Source organism: Sceloporus occidentalis, unplaced genomic scaffold, assembly GCF_023333645.1.
Source record: "Sceloporus occidentalis isolate IW3139 unplaced genomic scaffold, rSceOcc1.0.p SCAF_1, whole genome shotgun sequence".
NCBI lineage: Eukaryota > Metazoa > Chordata > Lepidosauria > Squamata > Phrynosomatidae > Sceloporus > Sceloporus occidentalis.
In genome coordinates, this window is record NW_028316981.1 from 49,498,773 (window position 1) to 49,523,287 (window position 24,515).

At 40.9% G+C, this 24,515-nt stretch overlaps 1 protein-coding gene across 4 annotated transcripts in view; it reads right to left on the minus strand.

Moving 5' to 3' along the window:
• Nucleotides 1-1,462: 1,462 nt before the first annotated feature.
• Nucleotides 1,463-24,515, minus strand: part of TMCC1 (transmembrane and coiled-coil domain family 1) — a 151,665-nt gene continuing 128,612 nt past the window's right edge. For 3 of the 4 annotated variants that reach the window (XM_089520722.1, XM_089520705.1, XM_089520713.1), the window contains 3 exons: nt 21,362-22,293; nt 12,363-12,498; nt 1,463-6,283 (listed from right to left, as the gene is read on the minus strand). In XM_089520722.1, the coding sequence (XP_089376848.1) occupies nt 5,969-6,283; nt 12,363-12,498; nt 21,362-22,293 (1,383 nt within the window). In that variant the 3' untranslated portion in view covers nt 1,463-5,968. The remainder of the gene's footprint in view (nt 6,284-12,362; nt 12,499-21,361; nt 22,294-24,515) is intronic. The other variant, XM_089520696.1, reaches the window with a different exon arrangement.

The following is a 24,515-nucleotide window of genomic DNA, read 5'->3' on the forward strand; positions in this document are numbered from 1 at the left end:
CCACCTCTTCTGCAGACCTTGTCTGGCCAGAGTAAGTTCAACAGATAAAATCTAGCAGAAAAAAATTGCTGACCCTTGCTAGGGTCCAATGTGAGTAGAGAATGTATCTTACATGCATACAGAATTCAACATCAAGAGGTTTCTTGGTGGACAAATTGATATGAAGCTCTTTGAAGGTAGTAAGTACAAAACTCACTGTTTGGGTCAATTTAGCCCACAAAACAAATGGTTTGCATACAGAAAGTTCCAGCTGCAGTTATTTACATCTCCTATGACAAAGGATCTTATTAGCATAAGACTCTGAAATGTTTCTGCCAGTCAGAGCAGACAATATTGAGCTATGTAAAATACTGTAGTCAGCCCTCCACTTTTGTGGTTTTGACTTTTGCAGAGTTGCTTATTTGTGGATTTGCTTACTATGTTCTCTCTAGGAATCTCTTGGTCCTCCAGAGCAACTCTGCTGGAAATTGACCATAGAGTTGTGCTGGACAACATAGAGGTTACTAAAGAAAACACTTCTCTGGGAATCTGTTGGTTCTCCAGTATGATCCCATGGTTAACTTCTGGCAGATGCTGATCACACAGTTCTGCTGGAGGACCTAGAGATTCCTAGAGCGGTGTTCTCACAGTATTCCTGGTGGGGCCTGACCAGAGCAGAATAGAGTGGCACTATTTCTTCCTTTGATCTAGACACTATACTTCTATTGATGCAGTCTAAAATCGCATTGGCCTTGTTAACTGCCACATTGCACTGTTGACTCATGTTCAACTTGTGGTCTACTTGGACTCCCAGATCCCTTTCACTTGTAGTTTCATTCAGCCAGGTGTCGCCCAGCCTGTATCTGTGCATTTCATTTTTCTGCCCTAAGTGCAGTACCTTACATTTCTCCGTGTTGAAATTCATTCTGTCCTCTGCTCCATTATCCTCAGGTTGAGCACCTTTTGCCTTTTCTGAGAAGACTGAAGCAAAGGTGTTGAGTAATTCTGCTTTTTCTCTGTCCCGTTAGCAATTTGCCATCTTCTCCATGTAGTGGCCAAACCATTTCCTTCTTCCTTTTGCTTTGGACATATCCAAAAAAGCCCTTTTTATTGTTCTTAACCTCTCTAGCAAGCCTGAGTTCATTCTGTGCTTTAGCTTTTCTTACTTTATCCCTGCTCACTATTTGTTTGAATTCCTCTTTTGTGATTTTCCCATTTTTCCATTTCTTATACATGATCCGTTTAAAACTTAACTCAGTTGAAAGTTCTTTACTCATCCATCCTGGTTTCTTGAGACATCTCCCAGTTTTCTTCCTCATTGGAACTGTTTTAAATTGTGCCTTCAGTATCTCCCTTTTAAGAAACTCCCATCCATCTTCAACTCCCTTCTATTTTAATATTCCTGACCATGGGATCACCCCCAGTATTTCTCTAAGTTTACTGAAATCCGCTCTCCTAAAGTCTAGAATGCGTGTCTGACTATGCCTTCTCCTTTCAATTGCTAACAAACTCCAGGAGAACATGGTCACTTCCACCTAAAAATCCCACCACTTGCACTCCATTAACAAGGTCATCTCTGTTGGTTAGGATCAGATCCAAAATAGCTGATCCCTTTGTTGCCTCTTCCACCTTTTGGACAATGAAATTGTCCCCAAGGCAAGTAAGGAATTTGCTAGAACATCCGGAAGGCCATGTTTTCCCCATCCTCATTTTAAATCTTAGCACATCATTACACTTGCAGTATACCCCTTCTCCCTCCATAGTCTATTTTTAGAAATATTGACAGCACACAATATTTAATATCTGAGGTTTTTATTTAATTTTATATACAGTATGTGTCACAGACAAACCTGTGACTACCAGACAAGACAAAAGTCAATCCCTCTCAACAATTAGCAGCTTAAAGATCTATAAACTACAGTGTTACCTTCACAAGTGTCATATCTGTACTCTTCATCCCGTGCAAGTGAGTTTTTAATACTTTTTAAAAAATGCACTTACAACTAGGTCAGTTGCCTACTAATGCACAATATCACCCTGCATACACAACACAGACACGCACACGCACACACACAGAACTCTTTAGCCACATTCAAAATGCTCTTAGAACTGGTAGGTGAGCTGACCAAGAGAAATGCCCACCCACTTGCTTTCACCACCTGGTTTCTCGGCTTGTACTGCTTGTAGCTTTTGTTTCCTAAGGTCCTACTCCCAACGAAAGGGCCGGAAATGCTAAGACTTTTCAGGTCAGTGCATCAACCAACAAAATTCCCAAAATTATGAAGGTATCCATAAAGTTGGAATAAACAAGTAATCAACTGTGAAAACACACAGTGTCATCACTGAGTTCATATTTAGAATGGACTCAGTATCATGCAATGGCAGGAAGGAAAAAATCTAAATACGGTAACATTTTACTTGACTTCTTAATAGCTAAATAAAAGGGAAAGAACAAAATGTCTTATGAACCATGGAAAGTATGTTGACTTGTAACATCTCTTTCCATCAAGGCAACTTGTTACATTCAGCCCCCACCCCAACACTTGATATGCAATTAATGTACTTTTATCTTATCCAAATAGGAAATTCTGCAATTCCACAACTCAAGAGGGCCACACCAGTAATAGTAGAAATAAGAATGTCACATACACACACTCTCACTCACTCACTCACTGGCAGCTTCTGCCTTTAACAAATCAACCAGGAATGCTTCACCTTTAAGAAAAAGAATACACCACTTGCTAAGGAATTGGGAATTTTAAAGCTAAAGTCACATCTTCAAACAATTAACATTGTTAAACAGTTTGATGCAATCACAGCCCTTCAGACTGACAGGAGCGGGGAATGTATGATCTACTAGCAAAAAAGGCAAAATGATGACACAAGAGTTAATGGTGGGGTAGTCAAGAGACTGGATGCAATTTCACAAAGCATGAATAGCACTTTTTTTTCCAGATTTCAAAAAATAAAAAAACTGAGAACTACAGAGCAAAAGCCTTCACAGAAGAGTTTTGGAGATCTGGAATCCTATTAATTATTTTCTTTTCCTTCAGATATTGTATACTCAGCATTCAAACACTGTAACTGATTTTTTCTTACAGGTGGAAGACTAAAAACCCTTTCAGATTTTATAGGGTAATGAGCATCAAAAGTACATACTTTATTGATTCATTTCCCATTGCTTTGTACCCTGAGCTCAACTTGGTTTATAGTAAAAATCTGAGAATAATGCCAGGAATTTCTGGAAGAGGCTAATTTGAGACATACCAGTTGCAATCCACCTTGTTACTAAGTTTAGAGTATCACTATGAAAATTAGGGAGAGGGGATAGGGAAAGTAAGATGCTTTTGGGTCTGTGATATATTAGGCAGTGTCAGCGTAAATTCAACAAAGTGTTGCCATGGCAGACCAAGATAACAGTAATATAATAATCTGATTCTGTATCTCTAACACTAAGGAAACAGAAATGTTTATTTTGGGGCTCAAGTCTATTGAAATTGGCAACTTATTTCCTTAAAAGGACAGGCAAGATATTTGCGCCCTGTGACAAGGTGTGATGATATTGCTATGAGGAATTTGAGTACACAAAGAGCCATGAGTCTGAAACTGATATGGAAAATCTCTTCAGTTAAGATAGAGGCAGAAGGAAAATTTCCTGTTGCTGCCTAATAGCAACCAGAAGAACAAATCCCATTTATGAATGCAAAGTGAATCACAACACAGTTCTAGAGAATAAAGCCCTAACAGCAAGAGTTCCTGCATTCCCTGTCAGACATCATTGTAGGTCACTTGGGTATTGTCAGGTTCTTAGACAGAACACTGGCCAAGGATGAATTACAATAAGTGATAACATGCCATCAATGTAGAAGATTTTCTCTCTCTTTTTACCACTTCAGAGTGAAAACAAACAGCCAGAATTAAGAATGAGTCTGAATTCTATAGATATAAACCCTGTAGGCCAGTATAAAGAAAAGGCTCCAGAAAGACTTGACACCACAACATTTCTACAATCCCAGGGCCAAGCCACATGGCTCCAAAAAGCAAGGAAGGAGCTCAAGCACCTTCTTATGCCACTTCTCTTCCCAATGTGTCTTGCCCAGAGCACTTTTTTTTTTGGGGGGGGGAGGGGAATGAGACCCTGCTTTGCTTGTCAGAGATGAGGCGTAGCCGTGGGGAGTATCTGGGGCCAGTGGGAGGTGGGGTGGGGAGGGCACCACAAGCCAATGGCAACTCTGTTTCCCTCAGTCTTGGTAAGGTACAACCAGTTGTCTGTAAAACTGTACAGGCTCTCACTATGACAGACTATATGGAAACAAGATGCAGAGCGGGGCTATAAACATACCAGAAAACACCAACAGTAAGAATTGTCAGTTTGCTAATAGGACAACTTTGGTTTCAGTTATCAGGGGTTTATTTGAATCATAAATTGACTCAGAAGTATATAAAGCAGAGGGAGGTAATATGTGACACTTCAGTGTTGCCAGACTGCAACTCCCATCTCCAACTGACTGCTGGCTAAGGCAGATAGGAGCTGCAGTCCAACAGCTGGAAAGCTACATGTTCCCTGCCCCAATGTAAAGGACTGGTCCTTTGCTTCCTTAATCATTTAATCTTTCCTTAAGCATAACAGGGTCATTTTGTAAATAGACCTGAAGCTGACTGGACATAGGTTATTCCAGTTACAACCCCAACTTTGGCATGCAAGAGCCTAAATAGAAAGTTTAAGTCCTATGAATGATCAGTGAGATTAAGATTCCCAGGTACCAATTGCTTTTTACAGAACAGAACTTTGACTCACTCAGTTACCTTTCTTCTTTCCTTAAAAACAAGAAAATATTCTGAGTCTAGATGCAACAGACCCAGGGATGAGATTTTAATTCTCCTCCTCTGCCATAAAAGAAAACTATCAAGAAGACTGATAGGAGGAGAAACAAAATCTCTTTTTATGATGCTGCATCTGCAAGTTAAAGAGGAAACAGATCACATCAGAAAAGGTCTGTATTCAAGATGCATTAGAAGCTGTTTCTCCTCAGGACTGGTTCAGGACAAAACAGCTCACATTTATTCACACATTTCTTCATTTAAGAACATCACTTCTTTATTTTAAAAGGGAAAAGAAATGACCTGCCCAACCACTGAATTCAAAAACAACCCCCAATAAGAATAATAAAAAAATCCTATTAGAAACAATAAGGAAGCACTGAGAGTTTGAGTATTACACTCTTCAAGTATGCCATTCGGATTTTTAAATCTGTGACTATACACATATTAAAAAACAGTAAAAGTGCGACCAAGGGCATTTACTTAAAGTATTTAAAGGGCTACTTCAAAATACTGTAGTACAACTGTGCAGTAACTGTGTATGGTCTAACTCTTCCACTTCATATCCCTAGCCAAAAAATTGAACAGGTTTTAGGGAGAGAGTGTGGAAGCCAGGTTAGAAGAACAAACAAACCCAGCAACAGATCCAGGGAGTTCCATGCATTGCATTGGTCTTCCATTAGAGAAAGCCACCCTGAAGCTATACATTCGGACATGGAATGTGGTCAGGTTTCACAGTAGCATTATGGGGTCATCATGGTACCGATGTGCACTGGATTAATCTTTGTTATGCTTTATGTAAATGTCTTTTCTTCTTCAGAAATGGTTTAGTACAGTAGTTTGAGTCATAATTTAAATTGCCCGTTGGTGTGCTTCAAATTGGTGTTTTTGTACACTTAAGGAATAATAAGATTTGCATCCAAAGAGAACCATGCTACATAAAAATTATCCAGGATTTTTGCCAAAAAAGAGCTCTTGAATAAAATCTAAAAAACACTATTGCCAATGTGTCTCACAGAGAGAAAAAACGTTATTTTAACTGTAAACAAATTCACACTCTGACACTTTTAAAACTTCAGCGGAGGAAGGAGTTGCTGACTAAGCTTTGCCATGCTCACTTTGCCAGAGGACTCTGGAGTGAGGGGGCAACAGCCAGTTCTTCGTAACATCATCTAGGGGGTGAAAAGAACCGTTCCAAATAGCCAGTAATCGCATCCCAGTGCTTCCAGAAAAAGGCAATGAAGACCACTACAAGTAAAGTGCTGAACGTCCTGCTGCGAGTTTTCACGAGGGGGACAACACAGTTGGCCACGGTGGAGACAAAGACCAACAGAACTGCCATGACAGCCAAGAGGATGTTGATTAATTTCCCCAGGAGGTTTCTGGCAGTAGCATTCTCCAGGCCTTCTAGTTGGACCACTTGCTGTTGTTGCTGCTGCAGTTCCATCTTAGAGATTCTTGTCTGACATGCCTCTAGGGCCTCCTGGGAAGCAGAAGGAAGAAAAGGTCACTAATCACATCACACCCAACTTCATCTAAGATAACACTGATTTATTTCAGTGGGCCCTTGGTATCCGCTGGGGTTTGGTTTCAGAGTCTGCCATACATACCAAAATCCATGGATACTCAAGTCCCACTAAATACAATGGCATAGTGAAATGGTGTCTTATATAAAATAGAAAAATCCAGGTTTGCTATTTGGAATTTGTATCTTTTTTGCAATATTTTCAAGCCGTGGATGCCTGAATCCATGAATAAAAGTGCTCTGTAGATATGGAGCTGACTGTATATTCTGCCTTATTACATTATTTATATTTGGCCTTTCAAGCTAAAAGAGAACTCCTCCAAGATGGCTTACAAGTATCCATCCAACAGGGCAATGGCATAGTAGAAGACTCTGCAAGGGAAAAGGGGTAGGGGCATTCAGCCAGAGCAGATAGTCTCAGCTGTTTGGTCTTATTCATGCATCCTTTCCACAGCAGAACTGGTAGTCAAGTCTCAATGGGGAAAGTGAAACTGCCTTTACCCAAATGTTCTGGGGAAGGGAGAGGGACTTGACACTGTTTTGGACTGCTGTCTACTTGCATGGTAAAGACCATGAGTATGTTACTGGCCATATGTGCATGGCGTCATTCCAGTCTGCTGATGAGATCAGGTGCCATGAACAAAAGGCAGATGGCAATGATGAAGAACAGGGCCTGACACATCCTCTAAGGAAAGAGCTTGTGATGCACAAACTGCAATGTCTCTGGCATTCCTGGAGCCTCAGTTATTCACTGCAGGATGTGAGTCATGTCTACTGGTTTTAAACCCTGCAGCAAAAATGATGGTCCCTCTTCACTACATAGTTTATACAGGGACTTTATATTATGAGCAGGAGGATTCAGTCTTATTGTTTTCATAAGAACAAACACTCAATGCTTTAGCGCCGGATATAAAGATTTCATTTCAACAGGAATTGATGGTAGCTAGCTCTAAGGTTTTTCCATGTCATGCTTTGATGTCAGTGGCCTCCACTGTACAAATAGCACTACATGGGGATATGAAATGAGAAGCTGAAGCCTTTCAGATGCCATAGATTACTCCCAGTTCTCACCTAATTCTTAGCTACCTGCCTAAAAAGAAACTTTCCTGCATGGCGCAGTGGTTAAATGCCTGTACTGCAGCCACTCATTCAAAACCACAAGGTTGCGAGTTTGAGACCAGCAAAAGGGCTCAAGCTTGACTCAGGCTTGCATCCTTCCGAGGTCGCTAAAATGAGTACCCAGATTGTTGGGGGCAAATTAGCTTACAGTTGTAAACCGCTTAGACACTGCTTAGGCGGTATGAAGTGGTATATAAATGAAGCTTGTTTGTTTGGATGTTCCCATCTCATACATAAATAACAAAGGTAATATTTCATGGTATAAGCCTACAGTCACAGTTACACCACATTTTGAGTACTGGCATATCACAGTTAACAAAGCCTCCGACCACTCCTTTCTACAAAATCTTTTTATGCTCCCCAGCACCTCTTTCCTCCTCCTTCTCTGTCTAGGTGGACATTTTTAGCACCCATCAGTATTGTTAGGATGATGTAGGGCTACAGAAACATAGATATTTGGTGTCAGGTTGCAGCTTAGTGGCTGCACTAAATAGTGCAAGAAGCAGTGCTTAAGCTGGAAAACAACGGGATTCTGCTGTTGCTGACCCTACTGTTGTTTTGCCTTCAACAGGCAAAGTAAACAGCAGTTACTCCAAGAATCATCTAATGAGCATGCATAAACAAAACAAAACAAAACAAAAAGAAAATGGGACAGCAGATATATCTGCCTCACCAGCTACAGCCCAGACTGTTAAAAAAGCACAGACCTAGAAGTATGGCCACCTAAATGGAAATGATAGGAAAAGTGCAGGTTGGTAAAAAAATATATCCCTGGAGTCATTTTGGAAGATGCTTTCAAGTGGTCTCTAGAAAATCCAAAACATTTTTGTTTATGTATGTTTACTTGACTTGGGTTGTTTTATTTTATATATGCATAATTTAGTTTTGAGTAAAATGTTAGCTGAAAGATGTTGAACTGCTCTTCTTTTGGGCGGTGTAAGAACTATTCTTTCAATGTTATTTTTGCCTCAGGTACCAAATTTGCTGTTAAAGAAGTAAAGCCCAGGAACACACCTAATTTGTCAACTGACGTATACCTGTAATTTGTACTGAGACTGAAATAGTTCCACCAGTGTAGATAACTCCCTTCAGGTCACCAGTAGCAATAGCAAGTACATTTCTATATCGCTTATCAGTGCACTTAAGCACTCCCTAAGCAAAACAAACAAACAAGCTTCATTTATATACCGCTTCATACTGCCTCAGCGGTTTACAACTGTAAGCTAATTTGCCCCCAACAGTCTGGGTACTGATTTCAGCAACCTTGGAAGGATGCAGCCTGAGTCGAGCTTGAGCCCTTTTGCTGGTCTTGAACTAACAACCTTATGGTTTTGAGTGAGTGGCTGCAGTACAGGCATTTAACCACTGTGCCACCAGGGCAGGGCTAAGCAGTTTACAAAGAGTAAGCTAATTGCCCCCAACAATCTGGGTATCTTATATACTCGACTATAAGTCGAGAAATTTATGCCCCAAAATGGACTCCAAAATCAAGGGTAGACTTGTATACGGGGCAATAAGTTACTACTGCTGATAAAGTTCATAAAAGAAGTGCCCACTTTCCTCTGTAGCTAGGTAAACATCTCCCCATTTGAGTCCTGGCAGGCTCTTCTGGCTCTTCTCTCTCTCTCTCTGTGATCCCTCAGCCTTCCCTCACAGCCAGAGCTAACAAGCAGCTGTTGAGGGAAGGGACACAGAGAGAGGGAGTATGCCCAGGCTTGGACACCATTTTGAAAGCCAAGAGCCTGGAAATGTTGGGGTTAGGAGCAGAGGGAAAAAGAGAGGTTTGTGCCCTTTTTTTGCAAGCCATGAGCCTGGAAATGATGGAGTTAGGAGCAAGGGGAAGAGAGACCTTGGAAGGATGCAAGCCTGAGTCGAGCTTGAGCCCTGGCTGGTATTGAACTCGCAACCTTATGGTTTGTGAGTGGCTGCAGTACAGACATTTAACCACTGTGCCACCATGGCTCTTCTAGATATCGGGACATAAAAAATCTTAACCTATTCCCAAACAGAATGTAAGCCTGGGGTGGGAGTGCTCATATCATGACACTGCTGAAATTTCCTGATCTCAGAAGGCGCGAGGAGTAGAGTTAGTTAGGAACAAGTCTGTCCTCAAGTGGATGAAAGAATGAAGCACCGGTCTGGTAGACAGGGCACATCACTATTAATACTTATTTGCCAATGACTATGTGGTTATTGCCACTGGAGTAGGACAAAGGAGCTTTACAGCTCTTTATTGTACCTCAAATTTATCTTAGGGATCATTTGCTAAGGCAGGTTTCCAGCTGGAAAGGAGGAGTGGGGCAATTCAAAGCAGACACACAAAACTCCTCTTCTGCTGCTCTTGCCTCCTCCCCATGTCTGCTCCATATCTCCAGATTGGCCTGTCATGGAGAAAAGTGGGCTGCCCTGGAGAAAGGAGGGGTGGATGCTCCCATGGCAGACCCCTATTCTAAACACACGTGCTAGCTGCCTTCATAGTTAATCCACGCCCACCCCCCAAACGTTGGTACCTGCAGCATCAGTATAGGATTGCCCAGGCTTTTGATACTTGGGGAAATGTGCTACTTACAAACCTATTAAAATTATTAGGTTATGGCTTTGATAATTGCTCTTATACATCTTGTATTGCCCACTCTGCAGCTGTAGCTTTCTAAATTTAACTTCTCAGACTTTGGAACTTTACATACCCAGACCAAAGCCCAAAATAAACAAACAAAAACTCTTTCCCTTCAAACTCACCTTATTTGAACAAGCAACACTGACTGGGTTTGATTGTTTATTTATTTATTTATGGTATTTATACCCCACCCTTCAGCCCTAACGGCTATCAGAGCAGCTTGCTTCCTGACAGGATAGAGCGGATGTACAAAGCCAGCTACTGTCATTAATTTTATGTCTTTGATATTAAAATCATTGACAGATACATCCTGCCATCAGCTTACTGGAAATAATACCATAAACACAATTGCTTTTCTTTTAGGACTGGGAGACAGAGCAGCTTCACAGCATTAAAAACAGTACAATAATGATATTTTTTTAAAAAAGTATACTGAAAAGGATTTTTAAAGTGGTCCAACATCCCAACCTGTCCTTATAGTAATTCCCTAAATGCCTGTGTGAACAGGTAGGTTTTCAGCTGCCGGTGGAAGGCCATCAAAGAGAGAGCCATTCTGATCTCCCTGGGCAGGGAGTTCCTGAGTCTAGGGGCAGCCACCGAGAAGGCCCTCTCTCGCATCCCCATCAAATGTGTTTGTGATGGTGTTGGGACAGAGAGAAGGGCTTCACCAGAGGATCTCAGAGTCCGGGCCAGTTCATACCAGGAGAAACGGTTTGCAAAATAGTGTGGACCTGAGCTATGTAGGGCTTTGTAGGTAATTACCAGCACCTTGAATTGTGCCTGGAAACAAACTGGCAGACATGAAGCTGTTTCAACAGGAGCATTGTATGGTCTCTGTAATCTGCCCCTGTTAACAGCCTGGCAGCAGCTATTTGAATCAGCTGAATTTTCCGAATACGTTTCAAAGGCAGCCCCATGTAGAGCCATTACAGTAGTCCAAACGAGATGTAACCAAGGCACGTACCACCATTGCCAAATCTGGCTTCGCAAGGAACGGGCGCAGCTGGCGTACAAGTTTTAAATATGCGAAAGCACTCCTGGTCGCAGCAGAGACCTGGGCCTCCAGGTTCAAAGCTGAGTCCAAGAGTACCCCAAACTGCAAACCTGTGTCTTCAGGGGGAGTGTGACCCCATCTAACACAGGCTGGATCCCTACTCCCTGATCTCCCTTCCGACTGACCAGAAGCACCTCTGTCTTGTCTGGATTAAGTTTCAACTTGTTTGCCTCCATCCAGTCCATTACTGATGACACTGGTTTAGGACCAGGACAGCCTCCTTAGACTGAGGTGGGAAGGAGTAGTAGAGTTGAGTGTCATCTGCATATTGATGACACCGCACCCCAAAACTCCAGACAACCTCTCCCAGCCGTTTCATGTATATGTTAAACAGCATAGGGGACAACACAGAAGGTCAATGGCCAGGGGGTCGAACACGAGTCCCTCAGTACCACCTTCTGAGTTCACCCTTCCAGGAAGGAACAGAGCCACTGTAGAGCAGTACCTCTAAGCCCCATCCCAGAGAGGTGGTCCAGAAGGATACCATGATTAATGGTATCAAAAGTCACTGAGAGGTCCAGGAGAACCAACAGGGACACATTCCCCCTGTCCAGTTCCCTGAGTAGGTCATCCACCAAGGCGATCAAGGCTGTCTCTGTTCCATAGCCAAGTCTAAAACCAGATTGAAATGGATCTAGATAATCCGTTTCATCCAGAAACCCCTGGAGTTGGGAAGCCACCACATGTTACAAAACCTTGCCCAGAAATGGTAGGTTAGACACTGGTCGATAGCTATTCATTATTGTGGGATCTAAGGATGACTTTTTTAACAGAAGCCTCACAACAGCGTCTTTTAGGCAGGATGGAATTCTGCCTTGTTGTAGGGAGGCACTGATTATCTCCTTTACCAACTCAGCCAGTTCCCCTCTGGCCTGTTTAATAAGCCAAGAAGGACAAGGGTCCAAGACACATGTGGTGGCTTTTACCTCTCCAAGGATCCTGTCCACATCATCAGGCTGCACAAGTTGAAAAGTATCCATTAACATTAGAGGTTAGCCTTCATGTGAACTTTGGGATTTAAAGGAGAAGACCTTACTATATGATACTAGGCAGACTTATTTTGATAGGGAACTTGTGAACAGCAAACACATAACATTAGCATATACTGGAGTCAGAGCAAAAGAAAAAAGGCAGCATTGAAATCAGAATAAGAACAGAACAGCAATTGCAAAAAAAAAAAAAAAAAAAAAAAAAGCATCAGCAGACACCATTTCAATAAGGTGGAAATTTACATCATTTTCACCAACCTGGATGTCTCTGGCTCGTTCATAGGACTGATAAGCTATTTTTTCCTCCATGCTAGCCAATTCCTGCTTTAAATTGAGGATCTCATTCTGGTGGAGCTCAGTCAGGTCATTCAGCTGCTCTTCCAGCCGCTCACATCTAGAAAAGAGAATGTGGATGTTACCTTCTTGCAATGAAAGCTTACTAGGCTAAGGTGATAGCACCAATAATTCTGAAAAGAACAGCTGGTGGACTCAACTTTTGAAGATAAAAAAACACTTTAGACTTTCTGAGATGGTATTTCCACTTTCACCTCTGTATGGTTTTAAAGTATTCTTGACAGGACACTGAGAATTATCTTCATTTAAAAGTACCTGAACATTAACTTGAAAATAATCTTCCTAATCCCAAACCCTGGCATACATTAGATAATGCAAAGTGGAGGCTTGAGCATTACTCACGGTTACCTGAGAGTAAACACCACTGAACAACGTAATTGTGAATCAGTACACACAGAGCTGGGCAACAAGAATCCAATGCTGTCATGCACATCAATGTAAGGTCACATGAACAGACTTCATCAGTTAAATAGCCATGAATAACTTGACTAGCCTGATTGAAGCTATTTACATTCATCCGGAAAAGGACGTGGGAATAGCTGGCTCCAAAGTTTAACAATACAAAAGGAAGTACTAATTTAAACATTAGAAGCTGTGGGCCTATAATTGCAAATGAACTCAACAAACAAATACATGTAGGTATGTGCACACTTTAATGATTGCTCTCAGGCTATGAAAACAGAAGGGCAGATAAAAATTTACACAGCAATTTCCTGTAGTAAGAAGGAAGACCCAAAAAGTATGACCCATTGCTTGATAATATATTTTGTTGGCTTCCTTCAAAGGAAAATATAGAACATTTAATGTCAAATTTACATTCCTTTTACTTACAAACAAACAGGATTTGATAATGCACATTCCATATGCTTAATTCAGAAGAAACATGGATGCAGTCAAACCACCACCTACAGAGCTGGGGCCTAGGAAAGAGATTGGCATTATGCCTTACACTTTAGGAAGGCAGGCCAAACCAAACTAAATGTTCCTGTGCAAGTTAATCTGTGCTTCATTCTGGCATCTGATTTCTATGCCAAGTCCCAAACCTCCAAATATATCAAAGAAAAATATAGTGAAGTGCCTCTGAAGAGCTACAGAGTGCCCTTCCACATAGGGTTGCCATAATTCTCTTTGGGGTAAAACGTAGGACATTCAAGAAAAATGGAGGACATGACCAACTAAAAACCAAAAACATTACTAATATAAAAATATTAGCATTAAATATAAATATAACAAAACATTAATATAATATAATATTATGCCCTGCTCTGAATCTCCTTGGGGCTTGGCCGGCTTGGACATTCCAATTCCTTGAAAAACTGGGATTATCCTGGGATATGGCAACCCTATTTCCACAACCCCTTACAGGGAGCCTTCACACAAAATTAGGACTTTGCAGATCAGCTAGGAAAATTTCCAGATAGACCTGCATTCCAACAACTCTGTCTAGAAATTGCAGGTGCTTCTACAGGGAGGGCTCTCAGCCCTGGCAATCTGCTGGAAACTAAAAGCTGATTTCACATTACTTTAAAGCTGCAGTATATGATTATGTTCTATTCATGTCTCCTTTCTTGACCCTTCATGCTCACCATACCTTTGTTTTCTGACATGCTGATGTAGATAAATGACCTACATCATTTTAGCATCCCTAAGTTTTTTGCTTGTATATATTTGGAAAATTTAGAAAAGCAGAGTGTCTGCTCTGTAGGGCAAGTAGACTGCAGCCTCACGCCTGTCAAAATATGGTTACAATGGGATGGACTCACTTTTTGTATTCAATTTCATGCTTGTCCATTGGCTTTTATGGTTAGTTTCACATGAAATAAAGCTAAAAATGCAGAATTTTGTTGCATCCTCAACATCCCCTTTTACCCATGGTTGAAAGAGCTCTTTTCATTTAATATTTCCAAATGTTATTTCTTCAAAGGTAAAAGGGAAAGTAGCTGCTAAATCTGACAAGGTTTCACTACACCTGTATTTATATCTATATCTTGCTGTTCCTGTGCAATTTTTCTCTTATTTCAGCATGGTGAATTTTCCCAGATAATAATAATAAAACAAGTGAAGCATTGAAAGAGAACTGCAGCCTTATAGCCAGATGCTATATACATTTATTCCAAAATAATCACCATGTTCAGTGTGTTCACTCCCTAGTTTGTGTGCTAAGAAAAAGATTGGGAGAGGGAATGGAACATGCTTTGCAAACCATGAAATGGCTCAAAGGAAGAGTATCAAAAAAAGAGCATCCTCACACATCTTCCTCAGAGACAATTCCTCCCCTGCTTTGCCTCAATCGAATAGTATTTCTTCAATTCCTTTTTGCCATTTGAAAGAAGATGAATAGAGTATGCAGAGTGGGATTTGTCTCTTTACTTATACTTTCTATGTGCAGGTTAGGACTGGGAAACTTCTACTAGGGTACTGCTCTTCCCTTTTCTGGCCAACACATACTCTCTCTAATTATTTTACAAATTTACAAGCTCTCAGTTCTCATTTCATTATTCTCATGACATATATAAAAATTATCAAACTTATTAAGTAATTTCAATAGTGTTTCCCTCAAATTCAAAAATACACAAAATTCCTTGGTTTTCCTGACATTAAGACCTTTATGCTCCAAATTAGATATTACACTTTGTCATTTTTGTCCTTTATATTCTATAGACTATAAAGACTCCTTCAACTCTTGTTCAATTATAAACATTCAACCCTCGTACTTGCTCTGTTACTGCCATGTCTTTTTGCAAAATTCTAGTATGGGAAACCATACTTCCTCTATTTTTTTCTATATTCTCATCATTCAACCAAGTGGTTAGTCTGTCCATCTTTTCTATGGCAAAAAGTTTTATAAGCCAGATATTTAATAATTTTTTTTAATTATTAAATTTCTCTTTTGTATTCTTAACTTTGGAAGTTTCAATCTGGATCTTCCTTGATCCTCCTTCACAGTGTCCGTTATCTCATCTGTTGTTCCGTCTCGTCGTCCCATCCCATCTTCCTTCTGTTGAATTTTTCTCTAACTCTTGAATCTTTCTTTAACTCTCCAATTCTCTTGATATGTTGTCTTGTTCCTCGTCCTCCTTCCGTCGCACCTTTCTCTCCTCTTTACTGCTTATATTTTTTGCTAATCCTTTGTTAAATCACCATTGTCTCAGCCTCCTTCCATCACACCTTTCTTTCTCCACTCTGCAATCTTGTTCTCCTTTCTCCCTCTCTATGCCACCTCACAGTTGTCTGCCATCTCCTCTCCTCTCCTTGTTAGTTCCTTGCCTCCTTCCCAAGTCCACTTCAATATTTCCTAACTTTTAAACTTTCTTGCTTCGATACTCTTTCTCTGTTTCACTTTCTCTCCAGTTTCTGTTCACTTTGTTTGTGTCCCTCGGTTTAGATCTCACCCCTTCCACTCCTTTGTAAACTTGTATTCTCCTTTCTCAGCCCGGTCTAGTTGTTACTTTGGAGAAGGGTCAAGTAATCGTCCCAAATCTGTCTAATTTTATTGATTCAGAAATTCTGGCTGTGTTTGAAAGAGATTAAAATGTCTGAAGAGGGTGTTGAGTCCTAATGTCAGGTTCTCACTGCTGCCTCCTTGAATATTTTTTTTTCTTTTAGAAAGTGGCTGGCCAGCTACCCTGCAATCTTGCCCCATGGGTTGGGAATCACAGCTGTGATCCCCTCTCCACTTGAGGCCAAAGGTCCCCTTTGAGTGCCCGACCACTACCCTCCTCCTGAAGAGTGGATGCTTGGGGATTTAAAAAAAACACCTGGTACCCAGTAGTGGCAATCCTCCGGACGAGCCTCGTCTCGTAGGACCTGTCGCCTTGCCATCACCACTGGAAGTCCTCTGGCCAGCTCTTTTGTTGTTGTTAACCGCCTCTGAATTGATCCTGACTCATGGCAAGCCTTCCTACCCCCCACTGCTCTGCTTAGATCCTATAAATTCACTTCCTTAATTCACCTCCTTAGTAGATTGCATCGTCTAGCATGTGGTCTTCACTTTCTAATCCCTCCACCTTTCCTAACATTATTGTCTTTTCCAGTGAGCTCTACTTATGGGAATTTTCTTCCTAGTGCTTGGTTGATTTGGGGGTGGGGGGGGGGAGGAGAGGGGAATAAATTGAGCTTCACTCTGTACTTGCAATCCAAGGTACTGCTGTCAGATAAGTAAGCAAGGATTTAGACTTGGTCAAGTTTATTCTGGTGATAACAACATGAATGTTCATATATGAAGCTGTGTCCCCCTTTTTTATTGCTGGACTATTTAGTGTGCACTTGTTCCCCTCCCCATAAAACTGATTCTAGTATTATGGACACTGTGAAAAGCATAACATTCATTTGTGTTGCACCCTTTACAGAACATACTTATTTAGGAAAGTGGATCCCTCTGCCATCCTCTTCTCAAATCTGCTCTGGAGATCTGGAAGATTCTCCTTAAAAGAAAATGTCTATGTATAGGTGCATGGGTCTCCAGAGAACCAGAAAATTTCACTGTATAGAAGGTCTACTGAAAAAACATTGCATACAAGCCGCTGTTCTTTATGAACATTCCTTTCAGTGGCTTTGGAGCTATTAAAAATAAACAAACATTGGATATGCACCTCAAAATTTAAGCTTTTTGATTTGCTTGTATTTTCTTGTGGGAAGAAGAAGGTGTGCATGATAAACACAAATTTTGGTGCTAGGACTGCTACAGTTCACATGCCATGCATGAGCAATAAAACATACAATGTAAACTTAACTAGGCAAGGCCTTATGCAACCATATTTATTTTCATTTCAGAGGAATGCTGGTTTGCCTCATCAACTCAAATCTTGCTCTCTCAGGTCTACTTAACATTCTTACATTAATCAGGTTCTACACAAATCTACCTTTCATGAATATCTGGAAGCTGTGAATGATACACAACACTACAAGTTGCTCTGGAGAAGGTTGGGAAAATGGCACATCAAAGCTACAGAGTGTATCTGGTTTCTGACATCCTTAGAATAACATTTAAATGCATCAAGTGATAGTCATGTGTTAAAGGACAAACTATGGGAAAATGTACAAGTAGGCTCTCACGCGTTTACACAAGGCAAGGCCTCCTCTCCCCAGTGGATGGTTTTCTTTGACTGGATCAATATCATCCCATGACGTGTCCGGAGGACACAACACAGACTCTTTGCCCTGCAATTTCTCATGTTCTATGATATAAAATGCATCTGCATTTCTTCTCCCAATATAATTAAATTCCAGTGATGACACAAGAGCTCACGGTAACTACTACTACCATAAGTATATGTGGTCCACTCTTCAATAGGGAGCAGATGGGAGCCTAAGAACAAAACAGAAACTAATAATAAAAGGAAGAGGATGCCTCTGCACACACGCTCAGTTTAGATACATGTGAACAATATGAAAACCAAGCCCACACGCCATTCATGAATAAAACCACTCCTGGATCCCCACCCTAAGCATTCCTTTTCAGCAACCAGGTGTTAGACAACTGGGAGACAGAAATTCTTGGTGATGTACAGCAAATCACCTAGTAGATCCTGATTTACATTCTATCCATTCCTATCATAAGGCTTTCCTAGTAGAGAACTACATGAAAATGACAAGCAAAAGAGATTACAATTGACAAAAACTGGAGAAAAAAAGTAATGCAGCATGCTTGTCAACCTTCTTAGGTGAACCTGTGAAAAATGGAAGTTCGTAGTATAATTACAAAGAGACCAACTGAGCAAATCTTAACTCTATGAACTCATGTTTCACTGCTGGCAAACAAGCAAACAAACTTCTATTATATATATTCTTTATTAATGATCATCAAATCAGAAACTTCTATTGTGGAATGTACTGAAATGAAAGTGGACAACAGGGAAAGTTTCTTTTTATCAAGTAAACATCTGTTGAATTCTAAAAGCAGATAAGGCCCCATCTGTTTTGGAATTTGGTCTGCTGATAAAGTATGGGGGGGGGGAATAACAACTCAGAGATGAAGTCATAGTTGAATTACAAAGGGACAGCTAAAGGGAGTGGCTATTCCATCTGGACTATGAGGCCACATCAGCTGTCCAATAGGCAAGCAAGATAGCTTTTGCTCAAGCTTTAACAAGTTGTAACATAGCAGGACAGAGAGGGAGTGACAGGAAGAAATCACAGTGTCCTTAAAAGGTGCCGGGCAAGGGGGGGGGGGAAGAGAAGGGGAGAAACAGGTGAAGCAGCTCTACCAAGACCAAGGCCCAGTGCCAGAAACAAAGCAGTCTAAAAGACAAGCACTCCTGATAGAGAAAGAAAATTTAAGAACAAAAATCTGCACCCTTAGTTGGAACCCTATGGCTGTCAGCCACAGGTACACAACTGGGATGTACTCCTGAATTCCACCCTGAACCTGAATGCTGAGGGTATGGTAGTGGACAGGAAAGCATTTTCACAGCTAAGGCTTTTGTACCATCTGCACCCATTCTTAGAGGCACCTGATCTGGCTAAGGTGACACACACCTTAGAGACGTCTTGTTTGGATTACTGTAGTATGTTCTACATGGGGTTATTTGGAAACTTCAGTCAGTCCAAAAAAAAAAGAGCAGCCAGAATACTGACAGGGCTAGCTATAGGGAGCTCACAACTCTGATCATCATCATCATCATCATCACCATCACCACTCCACCTCTCCATTAAGATTGAGGTGGCTAACAACATTAAAACATTAAAATACAATAAAATACATTGTCAACCACAAAACTGTGATAACTTTATTGGAGCAACCAAAATGCACAATAGACATGTTGCAAACCTTCAAATCTCCACCAGCATCTTTGTCAGACGAATGTGTTTGAGATGAACTGGATCTCAAGGACAGTAACTTTTATTTTACTATGGAATTTAAAGTTTATTTCCTGGACTTTAAGAATCTCCCAGTACCCACATGGCCAGAAGGAGGAAGGGCCTGCCTGCATGACTACCTCTCCATACCATCTGAACTGAGGCCAACAACCACAACATTTTGACAAAATACAGGCTTAAGGTAAGATTACCTAAGACCACCATCATCATTTTTCCCCATCCTGTATGAGTTTTAACACCTTTGCAAGACGAAGAGGCTAGTGGAGCTTTGAAAGTTTGCAAGATGTATATTGTGCATTTTGGTTGGCCTCATAAAGATATAATTGTTTTATGGATTTTGGATGTTATTGTATTTTGTTATATGGCCAACACGGCTGCCGCTGGATATGTTAATCTAGAATGGTGACACCAAAACTGCCAAAAAAGAAACCTCCAAACTTCTAAAAAATCAAATCAAATTAAGGGTAGCATGATTTCTCCTTAGTACTAAATGACTGAGATGAACTTTCTTAATTGAAAAATTAAGTATTTATGCCTCTCTTAAGCCAGCTAATAATGAGACCCTCCATTTCCATTAGAAATCACACTTTATTTACAAAAAGATGCACAATTCTAGCAGTTAAGGAACTCCTTGTTCAGTCATGCAAGAACAAAACAGGGAACCATTTAATTCCCCCATGTCTCCTATCCTCTTGCTTTTCTGTTTTAACTATTGCTGGCTCCCATATTCTACACACAAAATAAATGTGGCTATTAAAGCTGCACTGTCAGCTCAGTCAAGTTTTTTTTGGTAAGTCATAACATACACTCATGTTTTCTTGCTGCATATTTTGAGAACACACGAGTGGCTCACATTTCAACAAGTCACTATAGTTGAAAAAGAGTCAGTAAGTGATTTAACTAGAGTCATCAGTTCAAGAGTTATCCAGTGACAAGGGCCTGTTACAGACTGCCAAAATAAAGCTGCTTCGGGTCTCTTTGGAGGTATGCTGTTTAAATGATGCATGCATCCTAAGAATCCGGAAGCTGCACCAAAGCTGCACTCCAGTGCTTAGGAATGGAGTGTGGCTTTGGCGCGACCTCTGGACTCTTAGGACCCATGCATCATTTAAATAGCATACCTCCAAAGAGACCCGAAGCAGCTTTATTTTGGCAGTCTGTAACAGGCCAAGGTTTCCCAAAGCTGTTTTCACATAATACAGGAAGATAATAAAGATCTCTTTCTCTCTCAAGAAAATACTATTCAGGAATGTTTCAGAGTCACAGGCATAGGCCAAAATTTAAAGATCTGTGAATGACATAGAAATAACCCAAACCCATCCTAAATACAGTTATGCCAAACACAACAAAATTTGCTCCACAATGAAGTAGAGTCCACCCATGTTTAGTTTCAGACAAGCTGAACAAAAGTTGCTGAACTTGTCCTGCATTAGAATTCTCTTGGTTTTGATATTGAACAAATTATTAAGCAAATTATTTTGATATGAAGGAAGTTATTATTGTCTCCACTGATGTGATTATGGGTAGGACATATAGAGGCTTCATACCTTTAAAGAGGCATAATTCAGAATGCTAACAGATACAGTGAATTCTGATGAGTGTTAGGGAGTGTTGACAACTATTGCCACAAGCAGCACACACTGGAGGACAGTGCAGTTCCTGGTTCAAACTGTTTGAAGCTTTAAAGCTCTATATAGGCCACATCTTAAGCGGTGTTTCCTCACAAATTCACTGCTTCCTCCCTCCCTCCCGTACCCATAATCTGTGAAGGTAACCATCTAACAAGACCAGGACTACAGAAATGGCTGACAAACTATAGGACAGGGTTACGTAGATAACAAAAATGAGTCAGAATGGATGTGTGGGGATAGGAAGTAACCACAGAGAAGTGAAAGTCAGGAAGGGAGGAAACCAGAGTATGTAAGAATGGGGAAAGAAGACAGCTATGAGTGGAATGATTATTTATAAGAGGACTGCCTGAGACTTATGAGTTTGTTAGTGCTGGATGAATGCATGCATCTAGATGTCACTAGATGGAACTTAATATTAGTATTATCAATGAATGTTTGGACTACTAAACTCACCTATACCTCTCTTCTTGCAGAGCCTGCATTATCAAAGAATAATCCCTCTGATAGTGAACCTTGAGGTTTTCAAAGGACTCCTCCAGCCGTGCTTGAATCTCTCTGATCTCTTGAATCTCATGGAGTATTACATCAAACCCTGAGCTCTGCATTTCCAGAGTGTTTGTTTTGGAGCTTAGTGCTCCCACAGGAATCCCTGTGGTGCTATTGGCTCCAACAGAGCCTGATGTGGCGCTGGAGCAATCTTCCTCACTGCCATATTTTGGGCTAGACTGAAAGTTATGAACACCTAAAGCCTTTCCACCAGTTCCATCTTCTTGGCCTTCTTCCAAGGAGTCTTTCAAATTAGCAATATTGTCTGCACTCCCAAACTTGTTCCTAATGAGTGAGGCAATCTCTCGGGGTTTGGAGACAACAGCACCTGCTGCTGAGTGGGTTGCCTGAGAGAAGCTGGAAAGTCCTCCTTTAACACTGTCTACCACACCTTCACTGAAACCAGTGACTTTTGCCCCCACATCCTTCAGCCCCTGGTGCATATCCCTTAAGACATCTTTGGGCTGTCTAGGGATTCCATTCTGCTCAATCTCTCGCAGCTTCCGATGGTAATGCTCTAGCTTCTTTTGTAACTGGAGGATTGTCTGGGCTGACTTCTGGTTCTTCTTCTCAAACACTTGCTTTATCCGGGCACTCTGTTGCTTGTCGGCATTGTTGGCTAATTTCAGGTATTCTGCCACATTGTCATCCCGAGCCGTTTGTTCTATTTTGATTTGCTCTGTCAGCTTCAGTATCTTCTGCTGCAGATGGGTGATGGCCACTTTTGTGCGCTGTGGATCTGGTGTCCCATCAACAGAGTCGGCACTGATGCTGCAGTCTGTGCTGGAGACTACTGCACTTGACGTTGGTGCTAGGCTGCTTACATCTAATCGCTCAATCTGGAAAAACAAAATGGGGGAAAAAACAGCATTAAAGACTGCTTGGTACTTGAAACACAAGCCACCACTGTTTCACTGGGAAGTGAAAATCTTTAATAAATGGGCATAAAATAATGAATAATTTTATCTTTTTAAAATATGACTCTTCAATTTTCAGGTGAAATCTCACAATTTGCCCACTTTCTGAGCACTTGGTAGAATGAAATTGAAAGACTTCAGCCAGCTCTGCTAACTTTAGTAAAGCAAATGTCAAAGGAACGAACAACTTTATCCAGTACTCAATCACAGCTATTACTCTGCAGGATCAAAATGGTGACAAGATATTTCCAAAATCCTTGTATTTCAAACTGCTAGTGGAGTAATTTGTTTCTATGTTAAAGAAATAAATCATAAAAAGTACAATTTTTTGCTCACATAAAATGTATTTTTGTGTCCTCACGCATATCCTTCATGCTCCCTGTTGTGATAGCACAGCTCATTAGCATTATCTAGGTCATGTATTCTCTCCCAAACAGGCATATATATGGTGGTGCAAATGGCAGGATAAATAGGAAGCACAAGAGGGCCCTCCCTGCACACATAGCTCTACATTGTATTCAACAGTGCCAGCCATCAATGTCAAGCAAACATCTCAAGTTCCCAGACAATTCTTGAATGAAATATACTTTAGTTTATCACAGAGAAAAAAGTCCACAGCAACCAGCAATGCTGAAACTCTCCAAACAAAATTATATTGGTATATATATATATAAGCCTTAGACATCTATGTTGGGAAGAGGCATGTGAAAATTAAAACATCCAGCCTATTGAAAGGACTGACTTCTCTCAACTAGTATTTTAAATTCTTATGTACTTAATATAAATTTAAATTTCCAGTCCTTGTTCTTTTAAGCAAAATACCCTCCCTTCTCTTGCCTACCTTGGCTTTTCTGAGACGCAGCAGCTGTTCCCAGTGCATGATTTGAACAAAGCAACATGCCTAGGTTAGGTCTGCTGAAACCCAGTCCACACACACACACACCCTGAATGCTGTAAACCTGAGTCTCAAGTGAGGTAGCTCAATACAGAAACCGGTGAATCATTTAATAGCTTTGCAGCTCCGCCCCACGAGGGAACGTATCACAACTCCCCTTAACAAGAGTATGTAAAATAGCAACATGACATTATGAAGAGGCTGGGACTTTCTGATGATCTCAGCTCTCTCTCTTTCTCCCTCTTTTAAAGAAAGAGACATCCAAATAAAACAAAGGAAGACGTAAAGATTTGTCATCAGATGACCTATCAACTATTCTATCTAAAACAGACAGATGAAAATATGTGCAAAAACAAAATCTTTCCAGGGACTGAGATCAAGGTGAGCCACTGTGGTATCATGGTTAGAGTGCTGGACTGGGACTCAGAAGCTTGGTTATGAAACCTGCCAGTTCAATTTGGTTTAGATGTTCTCTCACATCCTGCCCTACCTCACAGGGTTGTTGTTGAGAACTGAAGAACTGTGGGGAGAAAGAGCACCACATTGGAGGAAAAGTAGGATATATTCGACCAGTCAACCCATTAAATCAAAATGGTTAGTGAGTTACAAAAAGCCAGTTCTACTATTCTGGAACAAATAGACTTGACTGACACCCCTCCCCAGAGTTCTTTGTAAGTAAACTGTTTCATTGCTGAGTATAACCAGCAGTCCCTATTGGTCTGCATGGATCTTTCTATGGCATTTGTTACCATCAACCATGGTATCCTTTTGGGTTGTCTGGTTAATATAAGACCTGGGAGCATTGTTTTGCAGTGGCTCCTGTCTTTTTTGGTCGAACATTCCTAGAGGGTGGCACTGGGTGATTTTGTTCTGCCTTTTGGACACTAGTCTTTAGGATTCCACAGGGGTCCATACTGTCCGCTTTGCTTTTCAATATCTACATGAAGCTGCTGGGAAAGGTCATCTGGAGCTTTGGGATTGGGTGTCATCAGTATGCTGATGATAATCAATTCTATCACCCTTTTACAACTGATACCAAGAAGGCTGTTAACATTGAATGGTTATCTGGATGCAATAGAGGACTGGGTGCAGGTAAATAGACTGAGATGTAATCCAGACAAGACAGAGAAAAACCGTAGAAAAACCAACGTGTGATTGGTACCACAGCCTATTCTGGATGGCATTGCTTTCTCTTAAAACATCAGATTCATAGTTTGGGGGAGCCCTTGGACCAGTCTGCTCTTGTAGA